The sequence below is a fragment of the Agaricus bisporus genome (assembly GCF_000300575.1).
Source record: "Agaricus bisporus var. bisporus H97 unplaced genomic scaffold AGABI2scaffold_1, whole genome shotgun sequence".
Classification (NCBI taxonomy): Eukaryota; Fungi; Basidiomycota; class Agaricomycetes; order Agaricales; family Agaricaceae; genus Agaricus; species Agaricus bisporus.
Window position 1 is genome coordinate 585,040 of NW_006267344.1, and position 15,466 is coordinate 600,505.

Sequence of the window (15,466 nt, forward strand, 5' to 3'; positions counted from 1 at the left end):
CACCGGTGGATTATCTTCAATCTCAGAAACCACAATCGATAAAGCAGTTCTTGGGCTGATTGGTTGTGTTTGGCCTTTGCCTGTCCAATCCACTCGGAGCCGGATGAGTCGTTGTCTTCAACTGCCAAGCTTCGAGGCCGATATGTACAGACTACGTACCTGTCTTTCAAGCTTTTCCCGCTCGTGGGAGATACAAGTGGATGCTGTTTTCATGTGCAACGCACCGACGACTCATTTTGCCTGTGACTGTCTCCTGTTAGTCTGAAGCTCATGCAGGGGAAACGAAAACGCTCACCTAATGCAGTCTGTGCTCATAACGGGGAACTAGCTCTAACAAGCCTATTAATTTGATGATATGAAGACTGTCACCAGACTCCACCGAGTGTTACGACGGACTGCACGAGGACAGCTCTAGGCTCATGCACGCAACAGCACAATGAACAGGTTTTCGAGACAGAATACAAATAGGAAGCAAGAGGCAACAGGAAACTCTTTGGAGACGACAGACCAGCATCCCTTGCCTCCTCAGTACGCGTGCACGTGATATCGCGGGGTTCGCGTTTCTTGATGTTGGTTTGATGGAGCTGTTACATAAATAAGTCCGTGACGGTTTTTTCCCAACTCTGGCTCTCTCACCACCGACGCCTCTGCTATGGACTTGCACTACTCGCACACCTCCTTTGTCCCCCCATTATCACGCACTGGCTCGGAGGAGACCGTCTGCATCAATAATGTCAACCCCACTGCCTCTCGTCGCACACGGAAGCGTTTCACCAATGTTCAACTCATGATGCTTGAGAATCTATTTCACCAAAATTCACATCCTTCTAGGGAGGATCGTGAATCTGTGGCAAAAGCAGGAGGAATGTAAGATACTTGCACAGTCTCTTCTCGATGTGATGCTCACTGCATATTATTGCTCTTTCAACGCGTCCTCTAATTAATTAGGGAAATCAAGTCGGTCACAATATGGTTCCAAAACAAACGTCAGACCGAACGCAAATCCGCAGCGGGCAACCATGGCTCGTTCAACTCTCCTCCCTTGACCCACCAGCCCACCACTCGTCGAACCTCATCCCCCACCCTTACCAACCGAACTTCAACATCGCAGGCGTCGTCAAGACCATCACTCGATCGCGTGGCGTCGCGGTCAGAGCTTCGCGCTCCTGCACCTCGTACGCCCTCTAGACGGCTTGATCCCAATGCTACACCTTGGGATAACATGCCTTCATCTCCTATCGTTGACCCAAATAGTCCTCCCGCCCGGGAGTTTGTCGAGTTCGGCAAGAAGCGCCGTACATTAGAGTGGGCTTGTGCGGCTGCTCGTCTGGCTGAAAAAGATGGTGTGCGACAGGCTGGTGCGGGACCTGTGCCCACGTCACCATCTAGTTCGCGCCCACGTACAAGGGATCGACAACGACCGAGAGCAGACCTTGAAAGCACGGATGAGGAAGAAGACGAAATTATCACTCCTCCCGGAACCTGGTGCGGAGATGCAAGATGGGCGCCAGACTCACGCAACGACGGTGTCATCGTAGCACACCCACCCCCAAAAAATCATGAATCTATCAAAAAACAAGATGACGACGAAGAAATTATGAAAGCCGCACTAGCTTTGTGCGGGCTTCAAAACCGCCGCGTTGCATAATGGGGCGGGATGTACTATGCTTATGATATGGGATACCTTCAGAATACCGCTCCTTTTCTTTTTTCTTCCTTTCCAAGCTCGCTATTATTGTCTTATAGCCCTTTCGCCAACTGTAGGATGGTTCTGGGTTCGGACGCCTAACTGTTTGATTTATACCGCATTCATACAAACCTACAACAATCTCTATACCCATTATTTCGCAATTCGATGTTTGTTTGAAGTCCTTGTCCTAATTAGCGATCAATTGTTGGTTCGACTCATTAAAGCTTCTTGAAAACTTCTCCACCCCGACGTGGTAACCGGTTCTATCGCTCAGGTTCACCCGTGGAATTAAATTAATTAAAATACAAAGAAGTATACCATATGGAGATGAAGCATTAGATGGCCAGCTCCTTTCAATACAGTCGGAGAATGATGCCACTGATATGACAGTTGACGTTGATGCCTTACACACAGCTCTCTTCTAATCAGAGGAAGAAGTCGTAGTCGTCGGTTTTCAACTGCCTAAGGTTATAATGAGAGGTACACGCAAGTGAGCTATGCCAAATAAAGGCTGCGACGGGGTTTAGTGCCAATTACCCTGTCCCACCGGGCGTCGGTCTAATTCATATGCTACGGCGACGTATATGGCGTATGACGGCTTGAGGAAAAAAAATTAAGGAAAAGATTTCACAAATTACATTGTCTTCCGACTTTTGGTTGCCAACGTCAAGCGAAGTTCGCGAACGTTAAAATGACACATGGCTATCATCAAGCGCTTAAACGCTCTCACATGGCAAACTCAGCGAAGGCAGATCGCATCAACGCAGGTCCCCGAGAACAGTGGAAAAATTGATCTATGTAACTTCTAGTTTTTGAACGCCTCGGTTATAGCTTAGGTCCCTAAGCGTTCACGACGGTGATGTCGCCGTAGTTTTTGCTGCAAGTTCGGCGGACAAATACATTCCTGGTCTGGCTGGCCGACTCATTCATGCTTAAGGTGTTCGTCACGAATGTTATAGGGTTCTGCGTCGCATGTCTTCATTACCTACAAATTGTAGGTAAATTTGTGAAAGCGTGTGATTCACGAATTCTGCGTTCATCTACATAGCATACACGAGGACTGATATCGAAATTGGTTGTGATAGGTTGATCTGTACGTACATATAGACTGAATGACCAACCCACCAACGTCAACAATCAACTCACTGTCCAGTCACTGTCTGTGTTACCAATCTTTGATTTTGATTTGCGACTCGGACGAGATGATGATGGAATACAATGAACTCGGAACATACGGAAAGAATTCCCGAGTTGATTTCTGCGACTAATTAACGTCTCGCAGTTCATTGCTTTATTTTCACGAGCTGATGCACCGTGTCCTAGAGCCTGCCCCCTTCTTGCATCTGTGATACTGATAGTAAGTTCAGCTACACGTTGATGTGTTTAAGCATTACTATGCATTATATATCTCATACACGCCGGTTGCTAAAGTACTTTGGCCACTGTGCCTATTTTGCACCTGAACCATCTCCACACGTTTTGTTTCTACAAAGACTAGTAATTATTGACGTGAGAATGATTTTTTTGATGGGAATGGGATGAATTATGGTTATAGAGTCATCAACCACCTGAGTTGATTGGCCATCTTACTTTAGTCGACGATTACCTACCGTGATGGCCGACAGCAGTCGTAATACGTTCCGTTGAGGACCTTGGTTGGTGTGATTCAATGGAACCACCGACGTTGAAGATTAGCCACTGTTGTACCACGCCAATCGCATGATGATGAGAGCAAGAGCATTGAAAGGATTATTTTGGTTGCGATCTGCCGAGATGCCGAAAGTTCACCATCACACAGATTGTTTTATACACTCAACTTCCTCTCGCTCTCGCTGACGAGGCTCTACTCTTGCTTGGCTAAAATTCTGCCTGTCGTCGTGCGGCACATGCCTCTTCCCATTGGCCACGCATTATTGAGGTTCTTCCAATGCTAATGTCCGTTTGAACTATATATGAACTTCCTGACATCTACTTCACAACTTCGATGTAATGGGCCGTGGCAGCAGTCTGTGACCACCTGACAGTATATAAACTAGAGCTTGGCTACTTGGCTGAAATAGGTCAACATGGCTCCTGCACTGAACGCTACCGCGGATGCGGCGTTTAAACATCCACTTGACCCTCTTACCCCGAACGAGGTCTGTTTCCCCTATAATTATCCGTGAAACACTAATCATTTATCCAAACCCACAGTTGACTACAGTTACATACTCGGTCCGCCAATACATTGCCACGAAAACACCGATCAAGGCTGTCAAGTTTATTCAATGCAACCTCCTTCCTCCACCGAAAAGGGCTGTTTTGGCATATCTTGGAATACCTTTGGAGCCTGGTGCTAAACCGGAAGAACGAGTCCCGATCACGAGGAAAGCTGAAGCTGACGTTAGTCCTCCAACCTTGCATAATTCAATGCCCTCACACTTGCTTCGTATAGCTATTTGATGTTGTCGAGGGGTACCACTTTTCTAAAAGGCTTCGGGACTTGATTGGGCTGATTTAGGCATTGATAGAACCGGGTACAATTTCATTGTTGCATTCCGAAATGGCCAATGGGAAGTGGAGAAGATGACGGAGCTTCCGCAGGGTACTCACCCCCAGATAACCGTCCAAGAACTGATCAGTTGTGAGCAAGTGGTGAAGAGCTCGCCACTTGTGCACAAAGTTGCTGCAGAGATCGGTGCGTCGTATGGTCTGCATGTTTGGCCCTTGACGACCAACGCACATCTGTAGGAATCACTCCCGAACAGATCTTCTGTGACGGATGGGCTATTGGGTACGATGACCGCTTTCCTAAGCAGCGGAGAATCCAACAGGCTCTACTTTTTGCTCGATTTTCGCAACACGACAATCTCTATGCCCATCCCCTGGTATGTGTGGCAGTCCTCTGTGCTTTACCACATCCGTCTGATCTCCATCCCAGGACTTTATACCTATTGTTGATGCAAATGCTGGAGAAGTCCTTCATATTGGTTTGTCGAACAGACTTGCTTCCTATTGTCTTTACTAAGAATCTATCAGATTTCCCACCCTCTTATAAGGCCGCCAAGGGATCCGGTAAACTCGAGCTCACTGCTCCCTCAACTGCATTCCCGCCACTTGAGAAAGAACCAGTCAATAATTCCGGGAGAGACCGCATCCCTCCTCCTAAACGTGCCTATGATTTCCTCCCCGACTTGATGGAGAAGACGGAACCAGATGGGTTCGAACTTCGAAAAGACGTCAAACCACTTCACATCATTCAACCTGAAGGTGTGAGTTTCAAGATGGACGGCAATGTTCTCGAGTGGCAGAACTGGAAGATGCACATCGGTGAGATGGTTGTCATCCGGCGGCATCTCCGACACTGATGATGATGTTCCTCAAGCGTTTGCTAATCGGGAGGGTATCGTGTTATCGACATGCACGTACAACGACCATGGAGAGGTAAGGCCTCTGTTCTATAGGCTAGCTCTGGCAGAAATGGTGGTACCCTATGGTGCACCCGAGTATCCGCATCCGAGGAAACATGCCTTTGACTCGTGAGTTCTATGCCATTTTTGTCTGCGAATGAAGAACTGACATACACGTATAGGGGAGAATACGGCGTCGGTCAGATGGCGAATCAATTATCTTTGGGCTGTGATTGTGTTGGACAAGTTCATTATCTCGTGAGCTCATTTTAGTCTACTTGTTCGCTACGTGGGTAATTCAACATGCGTGCCGCGCACAGGGTGGATCTTACCCAGCTCCTGATGGGAGTGCCATTGAAGTCGAAAACGTCATCTGTATACATGAAGAAGATGCTGGTGTGCTTTGGAAGCACACCGATTTCCGTCCTGGTGGGCGATCTCGCACAGTCCGAAGCCGAAGGCTGGTCATCAGTATGGTGTGTACGGTAGCGAATTACGGTCAGATTGTTTCTAGTTTTTGTTTCAACAGTTTTGCTCATTGATAAGCACAGAATACATCTGGAACTATCGTTTCTATCAAGATGGGAGTATTGAGGTCGAAGTTGGTCTCACCGGTATCCTTCAAATATATGTCGGCGCCGATGGTGAACAAAGTCCATACGCAACAACCGTCGCGCCCAACCTGAACGCCCATTACCACCAACACATCTTCAGCTATCGCCTTGACCCCATGATAGATGGGATCAAGAACACCGTGATCGAGGCCGATGTCGAAATGCTTGATGCACCCACAGGGTCCAAGGATAACTTTGCCGGGAATGGATTTCACACAAAAGAAACACGTTTGGCGACGGAGACCGGGAGGCAATATGATATTTCCAAAGAACGTCGCTGGAGGATCGTTAACCCACAGAGGAGACATTATAGTACCGGGAAGGAAGTTGGATATTCTCTTGGTATCAAAGGCGGTGTGATATCCCCAATGGCCAAGGATGATAGCTGGCTCATGACCAGAGCACCTTTTGTGAAGAACGCCCTATGGGTGTGTAGGGATGTGGAAGGAGAAGAGAACGGGTCAGAAAGAGTTTATCCCGCTGGAAAATACGTCCCGCAAACAAGGGAGACTCCGACTGATTCGATTGGGAATTGGGTCAAGGGTGAGAATCCTACCGATGGAGAGGATATTCTGGTTTATTTCACCGTTGGAACGACGCATATCCCCAGGCCAGAGGATTGGCCTGTGTAAGTTATTCAAACCTCACTAGACGAATTCCAGTCGCTGATAAGCATTTGTAGAATGCCTGTGGATGCCTTCCGTGTAACTTTGAAGCCCGTTTCGTTCTTCAAGGTGAACCCGAGTCTGGATGTTCCGGGAACTCAAGACCATTTGAGTGTGCCTGCACAACCAACGCAAAATGGACACGCTTGTCATTCTTAATTACGCCCAACTCTTGACATGAATATAATCTACAGCTTGGAATGGTTTTACTGCCTCAAATAGTGGTTGCGCCCAACGCGTTGTGCTCTTCGTTACTCCTGGGACATATGGAGATGAGTGCAGAATACTGGCGAAAGAAACGATAAGCAACATTCAATATCCAGAGACGGGACCAAGAAATGTGTGATACACGAAGAAAACAGACAAATAAAAAATTATGCATAGAGTGTCAATACTTTCTGTTAATGCTGTTCTCTGGTGGCGTCACTGCAACTCGCTCCAAGGCGGCCTAATCTTAAAGCAACTTGTGCTCAAGAGCACTCCCTTCATTTATTGGCCATTGGTGACTCGACACATTGCGCAAGATAGGATCACCAACGTACCGTAGGCGTACCAATGAGCATCCATTGATTTCAGTTGTTGAAGCAGATCCTGTCGAACATGACGGTGTCAAACCAGAGCATTTTATTAGTGAGCGGAACTGACGCAATCCTGACGGGGCAATTCATTTAGCTGTGACGCAATTTTTGGCAGGGGATCGCTGTGAGTCGACACATATGCGGGAGGCAACCCAGAGTCTTGACTTTGATCGTTGAATGCGGCCCGGCGCCAACCTTTCAAAATCATCCATGTTAATACTAGTATCCGTTGATCAACTTGGGCCATTTAACAAATCCCAACTCACGCCAATAATCCCGTAAATCCTTGTGAAACTCTTCCATACGCTGTTTGCGTACAGCGCTACTTATGGCGAACTGAATGTCCGTTTCATTCCAGTTGACATGACGCATCTTTTGTTTAGAGGTCATATATGCCTCAGACTTCTTTACATCTGAAGGAGTCATGTCACTTTTTCGGGATTCCAGGTCAAGGCGTTGACGGTGAACACAAATTTCCCATGGAGAGACTTATTTATAAAAGAAAGAATTAAAACGTTGATAAGGAAAAAAAAAAACATACAACCATCATAGCATTTGAACCATCCTGTACAGCCTGGCAAAATATATGAATTAACAGGTAAACTATAACCCGAGTAGATTCACTAATCGTTCACGCCGGAACACTTCACATCAGGAGGACGTTTCTCATACCTTCTGAAAATCTCCTTCATTATGGCTAAATCCCAGTCTCAGACTCCAATTCGGATTAGAATCGCCCTAGAATATTCATTCACCTTTTGACTTGGATTTGGCTTCAGCTCTCTCTTTCCGTGCGTCACATTTCACATTCCATAACTGGATAACGTTGTTCAAGGGAGTCATAGTATCTGAGAAAACTTAATGGCAGAGGTAATATAAGTGGTTTGGATGAAAGTTTTATAATCAGCGAAACGGTTCTAGATGGGTTGAGACACCGAGACATCTTCGCTCTTCCCAGCGCCAAATCTCCTTTTCCCCTAAACGTAAATGTATGCTATGAACTTTTCGGGCTTGGCTTCATTTCTCTATTCCACGCCTGGATATCATCTCCCAAAGGAGACATATCCGACGCATTCAGCGGCAGTCAGCAGTAGCTTGCCACGAATGCTCAATCGGCGAAGGGGTATTTACTAGATGACTCGGAGTGAAACACAATGTTCCGTTCTCAAACCGATTTCTCCTTTCCATATCCCAGAAACCACTAAACCAAAATTTATTATAGCTAGCTAATCGAATAATGAAATGCGCCTAACAGATCCAAAACCAAAAAAAAAAAAAAAGAATGATAATTGAATAATATACACCCAACCAACCATGAAGAACATAGCCCCCCAAAAAACAATTTTTGTTTCGAAAAAAAGAAAGGAAAGAGCGAACGCGTCAGTTAAATCAATCTAATGAATCAATCCCTCCCCCCTCCGTCCTAATCACCTTCAAACCCTCATTCAAAAGTTTAATCCTCTCCTCCAACTGATCCAAAACACCCTGCATATCCTCCACCTCCCTACTCCACGTCGCAGCAGGCACAGGTTGCGATTGCGCCAGACCCGCAACCCAAGAAATCCCATCCGACGGCATCGATAAATGCTCTTTATGCGGTTGTTGTTTTGAGAGTTCATCCCATAAAGCTCTAACAACACCTTGTACCCATTTCTCTCTCTCTTCCATCTTTTTCATCTCTTTCCTCCTTCCAGCTTCTTCTCTCGACCCCATCAAAAACAACGACCATAGATTGCTCAAGACAAGACCGACAATCACAAACCACATTATGGTCGTACTTGACGATTGTTCCCAAGCATCACAAACAAGTTCAAACGCGTCTTTCGTACTCCGTATAGCGACTTGCGAAGCACCTTCAAATGTATCCCAAGCCCATTGTAAACCACGTCGATTTCTTTCATGTTCCCGTCGTTTATTTGCTTCTTTCGATGATATTGTCACCTCTCCTGGTGTAGGCGGAACGTTTGGATTGGGCGAAGCTGGAAGAGCAGACGCATCGACACCTTCGGGTACGAACTCGGCTTGATGTTCTTGGATGTAAGCTCGCATGGCAATTTCCAAGTCCCTGTGCCACGTCTTTTGCCCTTCGATGGCTGACTTTTCGATGATGGCTAGTAACGTGTCAGCAACCTTATCTCACAGAGGTGGCAAGACACACATTTGATGAAACTACGACCAGTCCATTGCACCTCGGTCGTTACAACTATCCTCGTCGATAAAGAGCTTGCCCATGTCAAACACGTTTTCGTCTTTACAGAAAATACGCCACCGCTAGGTACATCTGGTGTCCGCGTTGTTGTATCAGTCGAAATGTAATGTTCGGAGTCTTTGTAAACCATAAGGTCGGTAATTTCGCACTTGGTAGATCTCGGTCCGACGCTGCCATGCAGGGGCTTGATATAAGACATATTTCGAGTAAGAAGAGCAGAACCCGGCTCGGTAGGTTGCCAATCCGAAATTTGAATGTCTGTAAAGATTGTTGAGCAACAGGGAACAACATCAAATGGATGGCTACGCACCGGTTAGCTTTTGATCGACAGTCATGAACTCTTTGATGAATGCACTAGCAAAGATTAAATTATGTATCCGATCAGGGGTGCCAGGCAGCACACAATCCATCGCTGTTTCGTGGTAATGACCACCCTCTGCACATGCACAGGTCGTGATTTTAGGGGCTCTCAGCAAAGCCCCCTCCCCGTTGCCCTGGATCGGATTTGACTCGACGACTGAGGCGCCGTCAAAAGAGGGGCGACTGCTATTGATGGCGTCGTCAGGTTTAGCCAGTCTCCAGATATTATAAATCACGTCGTAGGTCGTATCGCGGGAGAGGAAGGAAGCGAAAGTATATTTAGCTTGCCGCGTTGTGGCCTGGATGGCGTTGGGGATCACGAAGGCGGTCATGCGCTTATCGAGCTGAGTGACTTCGCACATTGGGATCGACATCTAGAGGTTCGATGAGTCTAAAAGGAAACCAGAAGGCTCTGAGAGACTTACATTAGTGATCCAGCCGAATATATTGGCATGGAAGCATATGTGATTTTCAGAGATATAGAGACGGCCTTGAATCAATATTTCCCGCTGTAGGGCACAACCGTAGTCTAAAAGTGGTCAGACTACTGCCCGTTGTTGAGACAGAAAATGGCTGTACCTTCAATCAAATAGTCGCCTTCAGGGACGGTGGGGAAGAGGTCGTGGAAATCAGCATTCCGCTTGTTGCTGGCGACGGCAAACCCAGTGACGGGCATATCCTCCATTTCGTCCAACATTGATTCACCCTCCAGACCCTCGTCCTCGTCTGAACTCTCGTCCAAGCCGGAATAGTAGTCAGGTCTGTCATCTGGGTAGTATTCTGAGGCATTGTCACTTTGCACTGAGACAGATGCCCGTCCTGCACCAGAGCGTTTGGATCTGGTTGAATGTGGCGAAAACTCAGAGGACTTCCCCCTGGCATGATTTATGACTGAGCCCCGCGGGGAACGGGGAGGTGAATTTATAGAAGATTTTCTGGTGGTTGAGGTAGAGGGAGCGTTAGGCTGGGCTTGAGCTTGCATGGTGGCAGAGAATGAAGCTTGGTGGATAGCTGAAAGGGTGGGCTGCGCCATGGCCATGCCGGATGCTGCGATGGCACCTGCGAGACCCGTAGGCTTGCGAGCGGTGGATTTCCTCCACGGGCGTTTCTTGTCTTTTGTAGTGCCATTTTGATTAGTGGAGGCGAGGGATGCAGCGTCTGAGTCTCGGGATGGATGCAAGGAAGAAGTTCCATTTGTTGAGTCGACACTGGGCAGGTCAGCCCTGATTGCGGTGGGAGACTCGACGAGGGGCCTCTGCATGACTGCGTCTGATTCTGCCATGGTGAGGGATTTGGCGGAAGGAGAACGTCGGACGCGGGTCTGAGGCGAGGGATCGAGTGTTTTGGCCATAGGAGATGACGTATTTGTTCGTGTGTTCTCTTCTGGGACGGGGCTGAGCGGTGGCGGGGCCGGGCCCGTGGGAGGCGGCGACGGTGGCGACGTGCGAGGAGGGCGTGAAGAGACTGAGTGGTGGTGATGAGCAGAGGAAGTAATTATTGGTGTCGTACGATCCAGGTCCTTGGCATCCCTGGTATTCACATCACCACTCATAGTACGCCGGTCCGACGGCTCGCCGAGTTGCAACAACGACGAATGCGGCGATGGCGGTACCACTGTCACCACAGGCTGCTGCGAGCTGCTCGATGAGAACTCTGTGCGGAGAGACGACCTGCTCTCCGTGCCCTTGTCGTTGATCGTGATTTTGGGTGGGGTATCGGCTGAGGTGTTGGAGGAAGTGGGAGTCGTGGGATCCTCTCGTGTAGTCTTGGAGATACTGCTCTGACCCGAATCTGACGGTTCTGAACGGTTTGAACGATCTGAACGATCTGAACCGCCTCGAGCATGGGTAGCCTTCACAAGCTTTAGCAGGAACGCACGCGCCATCAATATCGCGGGTTACGTTTAATAATGATTTCGTCCCTGGGAGCGTTGATGGAGTCGTGAGATGAGGAGATGGTGGCAGGAGGAGAAGAAGTCTGGACGATGTTTAGTAGCCACTCAAGCACCTCAACAACAACGACTATCAAAGCCCAGTCCAAGTGTGGGTCTCTCACCGCATCCACTATGTTTGTTTTTCTAAGCGCTGCTCTTGGCAAGTCCGTGATTACATAAGCAGTGCTTCATGGACCCATCTCCGCTCGTCGACGTCCTGCGACCTGGGCAGCCGTCGTCGCTCTCCAGCACGTATCTGACCCATCTCACCACCCTGCCCCTCCCAGAACTCACCCGCGAACCCGTCTCTCTCCAGACACAACTTCATCACCTCACCGCTAGCCTTACCTCCTTCACCCACACCTCGTATCCCACCTTTATCTCTCTCCACCAGACCACCACCGCCCTCACCTCGTCCATCGAATCTCTCTCTGCCTCCCTCACCAACCTTCTCGACACCAGTCTCCCAGCACTCGAAGAAAACACTGCTGCATGGAAGACCAGAACAGACACCGTCTTGCGGGAACGCAACAAAGCACGCGTCGTCCTCGAACAACACGAAAAAATCAGAGATTTACTCGATATACCCGTCCTCATTGATACCTGCGTCCGCAATGGTTACTTTGCTGAAGCCTTGTCACTCGCATCGCATGTTACCGCCTTGGCTGGAAAGGCTCACGAAAACAATTCTCCACCCCCCGCGATTTTAACGTCTGTCCTGTCAGAAGTCCAATATTCGATAACACAGATGCATCTTTCTCTTCTTGAGACTTTGTATGAGCCAAACAGAAAGTTACCGGCTTTGTGGAAGGCTGTCAATTTTCTGCGCAAGATGGATGCGTTCGCGTCAGATGCTTCCACTCATTCCAAATCTAGACCACATGCTGAAGAACATCTCGCCCTGGCATTTCTCATCGGACGAGAATCCTGTCTCAAGGCCATATTGGAACCAATCAGTCGTGATATCCAGCGTCTCGTAAATCAAGTGACAGACGATCAAGTCGTCGATCAAACCGACGACACAGTTGGCACAACTCAATTTCAGCATAAAAGCGAATCAACTAAGGAACTAGACGAGCGCGAAAAAGAGGATCTCGCACGGCATCTCAAAAAGTACATTGATGCATGGCGAGAATGCATCTACGACATTGTTACTCAATATGCTACCATCTTTCTCGAACGTTCATCAACCCACTCCGAGACTACTCAAGATGAAGATCTATTCAGTCGACTTCACACATTACTTCGAACCTATTCCACACGCGCACTTTCCACCCATCTCTACACTATACTCCAATCCTCTCTTCCCCTTCTTACACTCACTCATCTCCCTTCACTTCTCACTCAACTCAATTATTGTTCAACGGCATTTTCACGGCTAGGTCTTGATTTTCGAAGTATCCTCATCGGCGGTGGTGGTCTTTTCTCTTCTGCGATTCTGGCCATTGTGAAACGTGATTTTGAAACTGCAGTAGAGAAATGGATGGCGAGAGTGGAAAAAGCTCGTGGAACGACGGGGAAGAATGGTTTATTGTCAGCATCAGCGTCGTCAAATAGGATTTCAGCGAAACCGGCGGAGCTACCGTCAAAATGGCTTGTGCTTCCTTCATTAGTATCGTCGCCTCCCGTTCCTTCATCCTCTGATAACATCGAATTACCGCATATACCACCTCATATCCTCTCTTCCTATCCACCACTTGCGGAGTTGACCAATGCGATTTTGGGGGTATTAAATGGCCTACGCCTCGTCGTTCTACGAAGTCCTAATACACCCATATCCGCAGAAGGGGTTTCTGAACTCTTACTTGGCCTTGATGAAATTGTGTTGAATCGAGGGTCGAGTGGGTTGATGGATTATTTGAAATTGGTGGTATCGTTTTTAGATGGGGATGTGGAACGGGGTGGTGGGGATGTGGAGAAAGTGAGGGGGAGGGAGGGGGAGGGGAGAGTGGTGAGTGCTGTTGGGAGGGTGTTTTTTGATGTGTTTGGAGGGTTTGTGAGGAGGGCACTTGTGGAAGGTGTTTATGGTGTTCGGTTGGATGGGTTGAAGAAGGGGAAGGGGGAGGGTTGGTTCGAGAGAAAGAATGAGTTTGAAGAAATGTGTAGAAGTTTGGGAGTGGAAGAAAGTGAAAGTGAGGATGAGGAAGATGAAGAAAGTGAAAAGGAATAGTGTTATTACTTTTTCGTTATTCGTGTCTTGCTTTGTCCTCATCCACTAATTATAATTTTGACTTTTGGTTTCACGTCCTGAAGGAATAACTGATGAACTATTTGAACGCTCGTTTATAGTATTCTAATACCATTAATACCATGGAAATCCGTTATAACCTTGCAGTCTTTCGCTTTTCCGAGTGAGCGCTTATTTGAAAACATTTTAATCAGCTCTCTGTTAGTATATCGGTTAGTACACGCGCCTGTCATCCATTGTGAAAGCGTGGATAAACCGACGGCGTGAAAGCGTGGGTTCAACTCCCCGACAGAGAATTGTCTCCATGGTTAGTGTTTTGGATTTTTGAAGAAAATGAAAGGATGATGGATGATCTGTTGTTTTCGTTTTTTTTTGATTGAGGGTGGGTATTTTTTTTCGGTTTTGTACTTTTGGGGGGATGAAAAGATACGAGGGGTTATAAATGAATTGACGCAGTGGTGGTATTTTGTACTCTTTAAACAGCAGAACGTAGATACATTAGGTGGCGATCTGGATAAACTGGCTTAGGTTCTTGTCTAAAACTTGACCACATACAAATCTTCCTGTTTTTTACTACCGAAGAAAACATGTGAAGTAAGTGTTACAGGTGATTATAAGTACCAGTCCCGAGACGATACAGTCTGGTGAAGAGGCGGCCGCGGTGGCGCCTAGCGAAAACACGGAACGTACCCGAGTATATCTTTTATCGTCTAACCTTTTCGGGGTAAGTAGTAAATCTGTGACGAACATAAACGGTAACACACACGCAAGTTCCATTTGGCTCGATCAACTGAATTGAATTATGTCGCGTTGGCTAGATGAGGAAATCAACTAGCCATTTCTGGGTTATTGGATGATGTTATGTCGCCCGTGGCGGTGAGGTATCGTTCGTACCTCTTGTAGCGGTCGATATAATGTACTATGTTATATCGTGTGGTGGATTAGTAACGTATCTGGCCAACTGGCTACGTTCTCAGGGATTCAATCACCCCGAGCATTCTATGCTAACAAGTCAATCTGTACTAGTAACTCGTACTCGAACTTATATGATGGACTAAATGGAGGATGCACGACTATATGACAAGAAATTGAGTACTTAACCGAAATACAGGTGGCAGAAAAAGTAAAACATTGATCGAGCATGCTAAAATGACAGTATCTTTGAATGAAGGGTTTATGTGGCGCTTTTCCAACAGCCGGAGACAAGCTCAAGACTAGCTAGCTATTTGGAATGATCTCTGTTAGTATATCGGTTAGTACACGCGCTTGTCATAAAACAGACCTAGAGTACGCGCGAAAGCGGGGTTCGACTCCCCGACAGAGAGAAAGCGACTTTTTTCTGCTTAAAGAAATTTCACGTACCTAATAAGCAATGTTCGAACGTGCATTTTTTTTTTCATCAAAATCTAGTAGAGAAAGGATAAAATCCTAACCATCAATATTCGGAGGTCAGAAGACTCAGCAGGCCGTTAGCAGTTGGATAATTTTACGCTCTTGACTGGGATTGGTTGTTCCAATTAAGTACTACGCATCATCACCGTTGATTGCAATGATTCAAAACTTAAACTCGTATGGAACGTATACGCGTATGGTGTGCATTTAGGTAAGAACGTGATGCCGGCTATACATACCCGACAATCTTTATACGACATTCGCCGAGGATGTGAAAGATCGAAGAAATCGGAGAGTTTCGACTCGGGTGCGAGGGTTGTAATAGTAAAATATGTACAGCTGTAGCATTACGCCTTGATCGTGGGTTATGATATACATATGTTTCTTGGCAATGGAGACTTGACAGTTCTAGCATCACTATTGACTCATCAGTGTCATATTAGAGCAG

General features: G+C 47.2%; 4 protein-coding genes and 2 non-coding genes across 6 annotated transcripts; 5 read left to right on the plus strand and 1 right to left on the minus strand.

The window, feature by feature from the left end:
* Positions 1-515: 515 nt before the first annotated feature.
* On the plus strand, positions 516-1,872 carry AGABI2DRAFT_189288 (hypothetical protein). Its single transcript, XM_006453901.1, has 2 exons — positions 516-867; positions 949-1,872. The coding sequence occupies exons 1-2, from the start codon at positions 653-655 to the stop codon at positions 1,646-1,648; spliced, it is 915 nt and encodes a 304-aa protein (XP_006453964.1). The 5' UTR covers positions 516-652; the 3' UTR covers positions 1,649-1,872.
* Positions 1,873-3,639: 1,767 nt separating this feature from the next.
* On the plus strand, positions 3,640-6,573 carry AGABI2DRAFT_196562 (hypothetical protein). The gene is made up of 12 exons (XM_006453902.1): positions 3,640-3,828; positions 3,884-4,072; positions 4,125-4,144; positions 4,201-4,367; positions 4,421-4,557; positions 4,611-4,659; positions 4,709-4,999; positions 5,055-5,208; positions 5,262-5,337; positions 5,400-5,577; positions 5,631-6,321; positions 6,376-6,573. Exons 1-12 carry the CDS (start codon positions 3,757-3,759, stop codon positions 6,515-6,517), a joined length of 2,166 nt encoding a protein of 721 aa, XP_006453965.1. The 5' UTR covers positions 3,640-3,756; the 3' UTR covers positions 6,518-6,573.
* Positions 6,574-8,252: 1,679 nt separating this feature from the next.
* On the minus strand, positions 8,253-10,977 carry AGABI2DRAFT_213494 (hypothetical protein). Its single transcript, XM_006453903.1, has 5 exons — positions 10,085-10,977; positions 9,931-10,034; positions 9,456-9,879; positions 9,095-9,403; positions 8,253-9,047 (listed from the first exon to the last, which is right to left on the minus strand). The coding sequence occupies exons 1-5, from the start codon at positions 10,854-10,856 to the stop codon at positions 8,326-8,328; spliced, it is 2,331 nt and encodes a 776-aa protein (XP_006453966.1). The 5' UTR covers positions 10,857-10,977; the 3' UTR covers positions 8,253-8,325.
* Positions 10,978-11,628: 651 nt separating this feature from the next.
* Positions 11,629-13,608, plus strand: AGABI2DRAFT_175700 (hypothetical protein; the record flags this gene model as incomplete). Its single annotated transcript, XM_006453904.1, has 1 exon — positions 11,629-13,608. The coding sequence occupies one exon, from the start codon at positions 11,629-11,631 to the stop codon at positions 13,606-13,608; it is 1,980 nt and encodes a 659-aa protein (XP_006453967.1).
* Positions 13,609-13,821: 213 nt separating this feature from the next.
* AGABI2DRAFT_t2 lies at positions 13,822-13,922 on the plus strand. The gene has a single exon. It is a non-coding gene; the product is annotated as a tRNA-Asp (tRNA).
* Positions 13,923-14,861: 939 nt separating this feature from the next.
* AGABI2DRAFT_t3 lies at positions 14,862-14,951 on the plus strand. The gene has a single exon. It is a non-coding gene; the product is annotated as a tRNA-Asp (tRNA).
* Positions 14,952-15,466: the final 515 nt, after the last annotated feature.

Excerpts from the sequence above, each read along its gene's own strand:
- AGABI2DRAFT_196562 (XM_006453902.1), top strand. The coding sequence starts at position 3,757 with ATGGCTCCTGCACTGAACGCTACCGCGGATGCGGCGTTTAAACATCCA. Across the intron at positions 4,073-4,124 it reads CGAGGAAAGCTGAAGCTGAC|CTATTTGATGTTGTCGAGGG; the intron begins GTTAGTCCTCCA and ends TGCTTCGTATAG. Across the intron at positions 4,558-4,610 it reads ATCTCTATGCCCATCCCCTG|GACTTTATACCTATTGTTGA; the intron begins GTATGTGTGGCA and ends TCTCCATCCCAG.
- AGABI2DRAFT_189288 (XM_006453901.1), top strand. The coding sequence starts at position 653 with ATGGACTTGCACTACTCGCACACCTCCTTTGTCCCCCCATTATCACGC. Across the intron at positions 868-948 it reads GTGGCAAAAGCAGGAGGAAT|GGAAATCAAGTCGGTCACAA; the intron begins GTAAGATACTTG and ends CTAATTAATTAG.
- AGABI2DRAFT_213494 (XM_006453903.1), bottom strand. The coding sequence starts at position 10,856 with ATGGCCAAAACACTCGATCCCTCGCCTCAGACCCGCGTCCGACGTTCT. Across the intron at positions 10,035-10,084 it reads AGGCGACTATTTGATTGAAG|ACTACGGTTGTGCCCTACAG; the intron begins GTACAGCCATTT and ends GACCACTTTTAG. Across the intron at positions 9,880-9,930 it reads TATTCGGCTGGATCACTAAT|ATGTCGATCCCAATGTGCGA; the intron begins GTAAGTCTCTCA and ends TCGAACCTCTAG.